This window comes from Solea senegalensis, linkage group LG19 (genome assembly GCF_019176455.1).
Source record: "Solea senegalensis isolate Sse05_10M linkage group LG19, IFAPA_SoseM_1, whole genome shotgun sequence".
NCBI classification, from domain to species: domain Eukaryota; kingdom Metazoa; phylum Chordata; class Actinopteri; order Pleuronectiformes; family Soleidae; genus Solea; species Solea senegalensis.
The window spans coordinates 8807472-8819759 of record NC_058038.1 but is presented as its reverse complement, the minus strand read 5'-3'; the positions used below and the strand labels follow the sequence as shown (position 1 = coordinate 8819759).

The 12288-nt window shown below is 42.8% G+C and overlaps 1 protein-coding gene across 1 annotated transcript; it reads right to left on the bottom strand.

Annotated features, from left to right (window-relative positions):
- Positions 1-9131: 9131 nt before the first annotated feature.
- On the bottom strand, positions 9132-11999 carry LOC122784672 (60S ribosomal protein L19). Its single transcript, XM_044049970.1, has 6 exons — positions 11928-11999; positions 11445-11551; positions 10227-10349; positions 9966-10086; positions 9565-9675; positions 9132-9305 (listed from the first exon to the last, which is right to left on the bottom strand). The coding sequence occupies exons 1-6, from the start codon at positions 11930-11932 to the stop codon at positions 9182-9184; spliced, it is 591 nt and encodes a 196-aa protein (XP_043905905.1). The 5' UTR covers positions 11933-11999; the 3' UTR covers positions 9132-9181.
- Positions 12000-12288: the final 289 nt, after the last annotated feature.

Here is a 12288-nt window from a genome sequence, read left to right as displayed (position 1 = left end):
AGCAGAAAAGCGCCAATAGTAATCGGCTCGGCTCACCTCGTCAGAGCTGTTACTAAAAACAGTACCAGGTAAAAAAACAAAACATGCTGAGTCGCGCCTTGCTGGATCTGGTTAGTGGAAAAGCAGACTGCCGGCCACTGATTGTATCATCACTGGAAGAGTCATGCGCACCACGTCCAACATAGGAATCAAAGGTTAGTCATTTAAAAAAGACTTAAAAATCATGAAAACTTGTGTTAATCCCTCATCTCAACACTTAACAGAGGAGTCTGGTATGTTTAGCGTCAGCACTGGCAAAAGCGGCGATCCCTTCCCACTTGAATGACTGTGTCAGGTGACGTCACAGAAGTTTCATGGAGCCGCGCCATGATGGCTCTGCCCATGTTGAGGAGGTTCAATTGTAATGGAAAACGATACCAAACCAAGCAGAGACGAGCCGAGCTGGAACTGTATAGTGGACAAGTGTCCTACGGTCTGCTTGTGAGCTGTTGCTGTAGTAATAGTGCAGCACTAGAAATGGCAGACACGTGTTATTGACAGTTTGAATCTCCACAGCCTCCTCAGGACGTACAGCCTCTGCTGAGGCTTCCCGGTCATGTGATAGGTCCAGGTGAAGTCATCATTGACATGGACACCGAGGGACTTGAAACTCGACACTCTTTTCACTTGTGACTCACTAATATTATATGTCCAGACTTGACGGTGTAAAGTGGTGAATGGGGGTGTCGGCTCCTCGCAGGTAAACTATCCCTGACGGCCAGGTTGTTATTTAGACACCACAGCACCAGGTTGTTGACCTCCCTATGATACTGGTTGTCTCATCGTTGTCTCTGATGAGGCCCACAGTTAAGTCCTTGTGTGACGAGGTACAGTTAAGTCTGTAGAGTGTGTACAGAACCGGGCTCAGTACATAAACCTGAGGAGTGCCAGTGTTAGTAGTTATGCTCCTGGAGGTGATGTTTTCCTGTGTAGTTTGTAAGTGTGCTTGGTGGGGATGACAGCAATAAACAGCATCCTGATGTATGTGTCCATTATGCAAACTGGAGGCTGATGTGAGTGCCACTGGTCGGTGGACATTCAAGGAGGATACTGGGTTTTCCTGATGGAGGTAGTCTCGAAACAAGTTGGCTTGACTGTGGCTTGAGTGAGGGATGTGTTTGAGTAAGAGGTGAAAAACATCAGCCGGTTCTGCAGCTCCCTTCCCGAAAGTCCGTCCAGGGATGTAATTTAAGACCTGCACCCTTATGGGGGTTGATTTTCCATCAGGGTGTTGCAAACATCCGCCAATGACACGATGGGTGGGTGGGTCATGCCTATGTTTGTATACAAGTGTGCCAGTGTGATTTTTTTGTTGGAATATTGACATGCTGGTGGTATTCGGGCTTCACAATCTGTAAAATGCAATCTCACAGAATTATAAAAGGAGTGTTGGGGTACCAATTTTCACTTCCCTTTTTCTGTCCACCCATTGTTCCCCTCTTTTTCCCACATAAACTCTCAGTCCTCGTGACAGCTAGAGCCTGGTCTGTTATCTGCCCCACCTTGGAGCCTCAGCCTTCCTCCCCCCCCTCAGCCCCCCAGAACTCCTTAAGCACCTCTCCCCTTTGCACAGGAAGCAGGCAGTTACATGAGTGCCCGGTACTGATTTAGCCCACAGTTTGCCCCCTAACTAGTGTGTGTGCACATCAGGAAACATGTTTAAACCTTATGCATATCCCTAACTTTAACCTGACCACAATTCTGCCTCATAAGACCAGGTTTTGTTTGCCATGAGGACAAGGTCAGTGTTTATGCCAGAATAGGTCCTAAAGAGGTAACAAATACAAGCATACACACACGCATACGCGTGCATTTTATTGTACTGTTAACTTTTATAGCTCTATCATCTCCACTGGCGACGAAAACAAGTGTTTCTGGGGCAGGGAAGTCCTCGCTTAGCTGGGAGTGGAGTTTGTTTCCAACATGGCAGCACTGCTGGCTGGATCAACAGAGGAAAAAAATGACATTAAAAAGCTCAAGGTTTGAATGAAAAAAGTCCAGGAAAGAGAGAGAAAGACAACAAGGCTGAAAGAGGTTCTTCAGGGATTTGTGTATGTATTTGGATATTACAGTATACACAAATCTGTTTAGTTGGCACTATAGTTTCAGTGCAGGCAGTGATGTACTCCGTGACACATGTTTACGACTGATTTGCCATTAATCGTGGTAAAAAAAAAATAGCAGTGTTTGTATGGTGGCAGCCATCCTAGAATCCCACGTAGTTGCTCCGAGTTCTGACTACAAATGGAATGAGTGTCCAAAGTGGGGGCAGGCGCTTTGTAAGCATAGTGTTTGTTTGATTGTTTGTATTCCTTTTTATTTGGGCATTACAGTGTGTAAATTGCGGTGATTCAGGGTACACTTTTCCACCTGTCTTTCTTTGGGCCACTTATTCTCGTTCCCCACTTTCTCTCATGCGCTCACACACAGACAAACTCTCAGTCTTCACACCAAAACTAGAGCTCCTTGTCTGCTATGTGCCCCCACCTCAGGGCCTCAACCTTCCCTCCCCCAGTCATCCTCCGCCCACATCAGTTTAAGCCCCTCTCCTTGGAGCAGAAAGCAGGCAGTAACATGAGTGCACAGGACTGAATTAGCCCACAGTTTGCCTCCTAACTAGAATGTACGTGCAGCTACTTCCATTCATTTGGACAGTCTAAACAAAGCATTATACCTAACATTAACCATAACCGGTTAATGCTTAACCCAAACCCTGACCTAACCCTAATCAAATTTTGGATTCAAACAGTTCCTCAGAAATAAGATTCTGCCTTATTAAGAGCAGGTTGTGGTCTCCATTAGGACTACTAGTCCTGACAAGGTCAGAGTTCAATCCGGAAAAGGGCTCAAAGAGGTAACACATAAAGAGAATAAAAAGATGAGTGTTTCTCAGTTTGCAAGAAGTGGGAAGTGGGTTGGGGGCCGATCAAAGGGAAGTCCCCACTCAGCTGAGGCCGGAGCTTGTTTCCAACATGGGAACACCACCGGCTGGATCAACAGAGGAATCTGACTTAAAACACTCAAGATGTCACTGAAAGAAGCAGAAAGTCCAGAGAAGAGAGGGAGAGAACGAGATAAACAACAAAGCTGGAAGAGTTTGAGGAGCTGATGCCCAGAGGAACTGTTGTTTGGCTTTGGGAGCGCTGTGTTGCTAGCTGTGCGGTGGAAGGGTAATTAAGACATGGTGGTAAAGCTTAAGGAGAATTATAGGAAATATGGGATGCATTTGAACAATTAACACCCACAAATATAGATGACCACACCCCAAGTGTCCTGAGTGTATTCCTCTGGTTTTAGTTTTCCCGTGGAAAACGTCATGCTGAGCTTTTTTGCAATAAAACAATAATGCCGACTAATGACATGCTGTGTAAGCCGAGCTGTGCCATAGCAACCCAAATACCTGACTCACAGAAGGTCCAAAACAAAACAGCCCCTCGGATTGTTTTGTTTTGTTTTGGCAGAAGTCTGCGTGTTTGCAGAAAAACCTGTGTGGTTTGAGGTCGCTTTGCTCTGAGCAGACAGGGTGATCAATATAAAGTGGTCTGCCATTGAACCAGGCTAATTGAACCAATAAAGACAAAGTGGTGATAAAGAAAGAAACTTGACCTGCTTTTTACTTCCAACACACATCCATGTAACGGGACCTTGACTGATGAGCAGATCTGGTGTCTACACCGAGCAGCTGGCCCTCTTTATGGGGGAGTATGCGGTGTGTGTGTTTGCGATGGTGCAAGTGTATTGCGTTCTTGTGTGTGGATAAAATGACCATCTGGGTTTTGTATATGTTCTGACCAACTCTCAGTCCACACACACGTCTTCATTACACCCAAAATGATCTCTGAAGTGGAAACAAAAGACAAATCACTCTTCCTTACCACGCTGGCATTTTCATATCACGATCTGAAGGGAGAGAAGAAGAAGATAGGAGATAAAAATGTGAAGCAAAATGTGGGGGAGAAGGTAGCGTTCTGGAAAGCCTGGAAACTCCTTGATAATCACAAGGCTGTGGGGAACAAAAACAACAGCCGCTGCACAGGAAAACTGAAAAGAGAGTTCTGCAGAAGAGGCACAGCACCTCCCTTCTGATGTGACTTGTTAAATAAAATGTCCAGACGACGTCTGACCTGGATCCCCCCTCACTACAGGTAATCCTGCTGCCCCTTGCTAACAACAGGTCGTCATTAGTTTATTACACAAAAAGCCATTTTCATCTAAATACTCTATATGCTTATTTAGCCACTTAAGGATATTGTTACACAGGATATTTTTCAGTATTCCATAACTTGTGTGTGTGTGTCCGCAGAAAGGCCCCGATGTCTTTTTCTTAGCATTAATAAATCATTCTTGAGTCATCCAGAAGAGTCCATACAACGTTGACAAACCATAAATTCTGCAACATTCCACAATTTAATCGTTTCGGCATGTGCCCGCAAAATTGGACACTAAATAAGTGTCAACACTGTTTTGTTTTTCCCCCTGTTTGCATGGGCGATGGTTGAAAAACAGGCTCAATGTCCTCTGCACACGGGTGCGCATCTTGACAGGAAGTCTGAATGGAGTGGGTGACTGTTTGCAGGGGAACAAAGTACTTCCCCTCCAGAGTCCATGGAAGGACAAAGGTCCCATTTTCACAGAAACAAAACCTCAACTACCTGGTTGACTTATTTGTCTGTTTGCTCAGCAGTGATGATGCTTCCTCTCAAAAAACAGAGGAGACAGGATGTGAAACAGGTATGCCTGTCTGACATTTCTGCTCAGTATCTCAACAGCTCTGAATGAAGGGTGTTTCCCTGAAAACAAGCTTCCTGTCAGATGCCAAGCTGAGTATGAACACACACACACACACACTTCTTTAATATATTGTACAAAGTGGATATCTAATCACATTGCAGCAAGTCAAGTCGACTTTGTTTCTTGAGCACATTTAAAAACAATCAAGCTTGACCAAAGTGCTTTACAGATTTAAAGGCACAGCAGCATAAAAGGTATAAAACATAACATCAATAAAAAATAGAAGTAAAACGGTAAAAATAGTGAGATAATATAGTAAAATGGTAAAAACGACATACAAGTTTCATCCTGAGTGAAGGCCAAGGAGAAGAGGTGGGTCTTTAAAAGCGATTTAATTTCAAAGTTTAGGGGCAGCTACAGAAAAGATCTCCCTGGGTTTTTAGTCGGGAATTTGGCAACATCTAAAAGCAGCCTGTCATTAAACCCCAGAGCTCGGGATGGAACGTGAAGACAAAGACGTTCCAAATGGGAAGCCAGTGGAGAGAGAGTGCAACACAGGTGTGATGTGGTCTCTATTCTTTTTCCCATACAAAGAATTACAATAATCCAGCCAAGATGTATGGATTAGTGTCTCTAAGACCTCGTGAGGTCTTGTGTGGATTCTTGGGGCCGGAGGACCCAATGCACCCACATCCACTCGATCAGGGTGAGCAAGCACTATCACTTCTGTTTTATTTTCATTGACATCATGAATGTAGTCAAGTATGGGCTGAAGAGAGTCTTAGAGAGTTTTAGTTTCCCCATTTAAGTGGCAGATACATTCGCACGTCGTCAGCAAACCAATGGAAAGATACGCCATGTTTTTGGAATATTGATCCCAGACGCAGCATGTACAAGGAAAATAGGATGGGCTTGGATTGAGGAATGTGGACATGGTCAAGAGGATCTATGAAGTTTAAAGAATGGTAAAGAAAGATGATCCAAGTGACTCTGGGTGTGGCATGGCTTTGATTCCAGAGTGAAACTATTGATTTACTGTGATTTTCACACACAAACATCTCTAGGGTTTACATATTCTGGTATGATGAAAAAAACAGTGAGCGACAGTTCTCTGAGGGAAAATGATGGAGGAGGAGGAGAATTTGTCAGAATGGTTGGAAATGATGAAACTCACAGCACTAACTCAAATAACTTGAAGCAGATGTGTCACAGCAGCAGAAGACCACACTAGGTGGTGAGTGCCTAATAAAGTGGCTTGTGAGCGCATCATGATAATAGATATATATATATATATATACAAACGTGCACACACACATACAGTATGTACACATACATGTACACATAAGGATCGAGTATCAGACAGGATGTGTAGACTGTAATTATGTGACGTGTTTGTGCACTTCTATTTCCAACTTCAGTCTGACTCACATCTGTTGTCTGTGCACAAAATCTTGCAGAAACCACTGCAACAAAATGTCAAGTCGAAGCTCGGTGGGCACAGACCTGCACGGTACTGTACTGTCAGACACGCAAGTTGTACGCAAATAACATCTCTGTGGTGATCAGAGGTGTCAGACGCGTGCATGTTGATATTTCTGAGATGACAAGAGGCAGAGGAAAACAAAAAGTAATGACATTACTGGTCATAGTATAACAACATACTGCAGGTTTTTGCCTCTCATCTGGATTCCCCTCTTTACAGAGAAGTATTGCAGAATCCTGCTGCCTCCTGTACACAATGGGTCATTAACGAATTACAGATAATAACTGAATGTTGGCAAAATCACATGCAATGTGAGTGAATATGAAGATGACCAAAAGGATGTGATACAAAACATCTATTATTAGAAAACAATGTAACAAAGTGTTCCCTAGCAGGCATTGTAGAGAGATTAAAGGTGCATGCTTTGGTTTACCTTTAAATATTTAAACATATGTGACACTTTTCTCATTATCCTCCTGTAGCAGAGATCTAATCCTGAGCTCTGGGACTGGTGGGCCACTTGATGGAATCATTTCCTGGGTTTTGTCCAGCTGTCAGCCTTTCAGTTGGGGTGGCTGATGGCGGGCGAATGGCTCCAGAGGGAGGTGTGATGGGAGAGGCAGGCCTGAGGGGGGCAGTAATGGGGTCATGTGGTTTCGGAGCAGCTGATCCCGCCGCATTCCACAGCTGCTTAGCATGAGATCTGGAGCCGCTGCATGTTCCACAAACGCACACGTAAACACAAACCCCCCACGCTGCACACGAACCTGAGGACCACACTGCCACACACTGTGGCCACATACACAACCACTCAGAGGGACACATGAATAATTTACACTTCCTGCTGTGGGTGTAAGGGGCCCCCATTTCAAATCAATGCCCAATAGCTTGAATTTAGTAGATCCCCGTTGTTAGCGTGTATTGTTATGATTAGATGAACCTTGCTGTTACAGTAAATCCAGATTCGCTGACAGAAATCGCTACACAAATACCTCGGCGCTAAAACAAATACACCACTCATCTGCAGAGAGAGGCGCTATAACTGTGCTGTGTCTGGAACAACAGTGGACTGTGTCATCATCTGGTCCGAGATATTTGAACTCACACAACCCTGCAAAACCTTTGGCAAATCACACACATCCACAGTATGTCCTCCTGGTTAATATTTTTGGACATTTGGACACTTTTATACCAGGTGTGACCACCAGGCCTTCACTTAAAGCTGCAGTGTGTAACATTTGGGGTATGTCTGACTGTATCGCTCTATAAGTTTGGGTGTATTGAATCAGTTTCCTGTTCCTGACTTTTACATCACAGAAAAACAAACAGTGAATGGCGAGATCAACGGTGAGATGAGTTGTGCTCTGGTTCTGTTTCATGCTAACCGTGATACAAATTAGATCGAGCATGGCTCTTGTTGTTGCTGTGTTGTCCGAAGAAAGACACTGCCAGTCAAAGAAGGGGGGGGGGGTTTCACCAAGTCTGACTGTAGTCCGACTAGGCGTCTACATGCAGGAGTAATCAGACTATGAATCACATTATCCAGGTATGTTTCATTTGCCACCCTCTGTTGTGTACGGTGCCTGTTTGCTGTGTGTAACTGCATTTGCTAATAAGAATGTGGTGTTTTGAATTTGTTTGCATGTTGACATGTTTATACATATGTATATTACATTACATTACATGTCATTTAGCAGACGCTTTTATCCAAAGCGACTTACAAGGGAATTGATTACAACCTGCCAGGGGTGGAGTTAACCACTGAGCCACTCCACTAAAAAAACCACCAGCTAAAACAAATATACCAATTACCTATAGGAAGAATACTAATAACTGTGCTGTGCCTATAATAAGATTGAGCTGTATTATCATCTGGCCTTAATGTCATAAAGCTGCAATACCATCAACAGTTGCATTGATGTCTATATTTGTCATAGCAGTTGTAACCACTAGATGGCAGGAAAGGGACAAATACATTTAACTTCTTCCAACTATGTAGTTTTCATCAGTTTTCAACCATGTCAGAGTAGTTGAAGACAGTAAGTCTGCCCCTCACACTGTTGAGCTTGTTGACATCAATAATTTTACAGTCAATATTATGACCTCGCTGCAGTTGCTCAGGCTCCTGCACTGAAATCCCAGCGATCAGATATTTAGTCCCTCAGCTACAATAAATACATTCACGCATACTCTATAACCACTGTTTCTGCACACGGCCAGTCTGATCCTTAATGGGGCCCTAAACTGAATTTAATTTAGCCAGCTCAGAGTTTAACTCATACAAAATGTGTATGTGAAGCTCAAGTATGTCATAAATAATCCAGGTGCGATAGACCTTTTTCTCCAAGGATATTGATCAGTGTTACACTCCAGTTTTAGGAGATCCAGGGTCCTTCGAGTGCAAGGGTAGGGCACACCCTCTAATTGTGTAGTCATTTTAGCATTGCTACAAAAACAAATGTAATGGTGGCCTAAAATTAAATAATTGCATTTTGGGGTAAAAAAAAACGATCAAGTCCAAACTCGACTGTTTGGAGCTTAAACAGATAAGAGATTCTAACTTTGGATCAATCACCACACTGCTGCTGAAATTAAAGCAGTCAACTGCTTCAGCTGGTCTGAAAATAATTGGCATATTAAGGATGATATAGTTCACATTTTCGTCCCCATCTATCTCCAACAATCCAGCAGCTGTTTATAAAGCAAAAGAAGCCAAAAAATTATTGGTGATGGATATTTACTGCATAGCCAGATTAAAAATGTATAAGTCGGAGGGAAAAGACTTATCAAAGACGCACTGAGAGTTTCAACTCTTTCCTTTAACTAGTTATTTCCAGCTAATGACACATTTCCACAATGAGGCAGACAAGACTTTATGTGTCTTTATGTACACTTTTATTGTCAGCACTTGACTGGTGGCAGTCAAGATTACTTCTTGGTCTCCTCCTCCTTGGACAAGTTCTTGATGATCTCCTCCTTCTTGGCCTGGAGACGCTCCTCTCTGCGCTTGCGGGCCTCCTTTGTCTTGGAGCGACGAGCCTCGGCCTGGTCACTGTAGGAAAGAGGAAGTGATAGATGTTCATGTTCACATGTATTTACAGTCAACAATCATGTCCTGGCTTAAAAAAAATATCATTAAATACATAATATGGAACACTGACTGGTCAATTGTTTTTCATTTTTCAATCCCAGGCAAATTAATGATTAACAATTTCGACCAAAGAAACTTGTCAAAATACTGGCCTTACTGCCTCAAATCAAGATTTCAGAACCTGTACAAAACAAGAAACCAAGTTTGAGTGTTGACTTACGACAAGAGCTTCTTGCGGGCCTTGTCTGCCTTCAGCTTGTGAATGTGCTCCATAAGGATACGCTTATTCTTGAACACATTACCCTTGGCCTTCAGATAGAGACTGTGGTACCTGAGGGACAACGGGACAGGACGGGGCAGATATATTAAATTAACAGATCACACAATGTGTCACCATGCTTACATTTACATTGGAAAACAACTTCAGGAGAACTAGTTGATATGAAGTCAGCCAATTGCAACAAATGAAGATGAGTTTCCCACAATGACCATATACTACATCCCCAGAAAGTTTAATCATGATCTTTACAACTTTGCAGTTTACAATCATAACATCTTTGGCAGATGTAACAATACTCAACAGACAAAACAGCGGTCTGACACAAAAGTCTATGAACCTACATGTGCCTGTCAATCTTCTTGGACTCCCTGTAACGACGCAGCAGACGACGCAGGATCCTCATGCGACGCATCCAGATCAACTTCTCTGGCATACGGGCATTGGCTGTACCCTTTCTCTTACCTAAGAGAAGACATCAAATATGTAAGCTCAATTGTACAGTTAATATAACACAGGTGGTATTCATACCACAACACAGCTTAATACATAATTAAATATGGAATCACACAGGTGGCCCTTTAGTCAGTTGCATTTCAACTTACCGACACCCATGTGTCTTCCCTTGCGGCGTGCCAGCGTGTTTTTGCGGCAGCGGGCCCTGGAGTGGACCGTAACAGGTTTACGAATGATGAGACCATCTTTCACCAGTTTACGGATCTGCTGACCTGAACACACAAGGAAGCAATTCTGTTAACACGGTGGCGCTGAATAACACCACTGAACCAATCCAGAACACAATTCAAGACAAACACCACCTCTGAATATGATTAACAAATAACATTAAAACATATATTATACAGACATAAGAGTAGTACAGTTTGGAAAAGTATCCTGATCAGACCTCCAATCCTGCCATGAGGCATGTAGACCGAATGGTAAGACCTGCATCATCTACACAAGTGCGACATCACACTTGTTTTGGGGGGTTTATTAAATAAGGAAACGTAACATAATGTTTAAGATGACATGTTTAATATTTCCATTGAGGCTTTGAAATGTTAATTATGTCAGTTTGACGTGTTTCAAGCTCCAAAGTGATGGGCTACCAATGACAAATAATTGGACTGTATGAATTGGAGCTGTAACTAAGGAATGTCGACAAGAAAACACTGTGTGAGCTATGTTATGAGCGTTTAATAAAGCACAGGACATCCAAGCAAGGACATATACGCAACTACAACACAACTCCATTAACACAGGTATTTTCTACGGTCCTCATTTGGGGTGAAACTTACTCAAAAATCTAATTCAACTCAAGCAAATCAGACATGCTACCTTCTTCAGTGGTGGAAAACTTTAGATTTAAGCAAAATACTGGTTATTGTTACCTTCATATTGTTAATAAATAAATAAAATTTGACAATATTTATACATAGTGTGATACGTTGCCATTATCAGTCATGACACCATGTAGACGGGAAATTAAAAATTCAACTAGTTATCATGACATAAACCAAAATGATCCCAAACTACACTAAGCAAGACTAAAAATGGCAGACCCATCGACGCTAAAAAAAATCGAGAATCGAATAGACACATTAAAAATCGAATCAAGGACAAACGTGACAGGACAGCAAGAATATCAATACACTTATCGACTTAAATTTACTTTCCCGAAGACTGAACATTAGACGTAAAGACAATTTAGCCTGGTGGCGTTAATTGTGATGTAGCAGTGAGCGTTAGCAGTGACAGAACGGTTTTTAAGTCATTAAATGTATATGATATACAGGACAAATAAATATTGTTACTTCACTCACGGGAGTTGGCGTTGGCGATCTCATTGGTCTCGTTGGGATCCAGCCAGACCTTCTTCTTGCCGCAGCGTAGGACGCTGGAGGCCAGCCTCTTCTGGAGCCTGAGCATGCTGCGAGGCGCACAGACAACACACGGTTCAGACAATTAAACAGTCAACCCCGTGCTTCTACGTGTTTGTCATCCATAACACTGCCTCGGTTTTAATTATTTTAATCACTTTATTTTGAGTGAAATAGGGGATATAAGCCGTTAGCCGCACCGGTAGCATTGAGCTAGCCGCCAGCACAACATGGCCTCTCCGTCCGCCACATCGTGTTACACCGACACATGTGAAAATGAAGGTTTTTAATCGTGTATTGAAGCACACGGGTCCAGTATCGACTAACAACACAATCAACAGTCTTAGTAGAGTCACTCGGGGTCGATAGAAGTACATCTTAACCACTAAATAATGTCTTTTATTGTAACATCGGCTCGAATCCTACCTCATGGCTGCTACTTCAATAGGAAAAGGAAGGCTAGAGAGACGGGCTGGAAGATACCATTACAGGGGAGAGTCCATCTATAAACACCAAACAGCTCGCTCATAGCCCATACTTAACTAACACCCTAAACATTTTGAAGTGCTGCTATTTTCCAAAGCTCTAACACATGGATGATTTATAGAGGCAAATTTAATTCGAGATTTACTTTAAAATGTAAACATGTAACCCCCCCTTTGTATAATTATGGCTGCGACCACCGTTTTTGCAATGCATGGTGGGTTACGTAGTATTTGGGTGCTTTCTCAAATTCTACCACGTGGAGGCGGTGTTAAGACCAGCAAAACCAGTAAGATATATATAT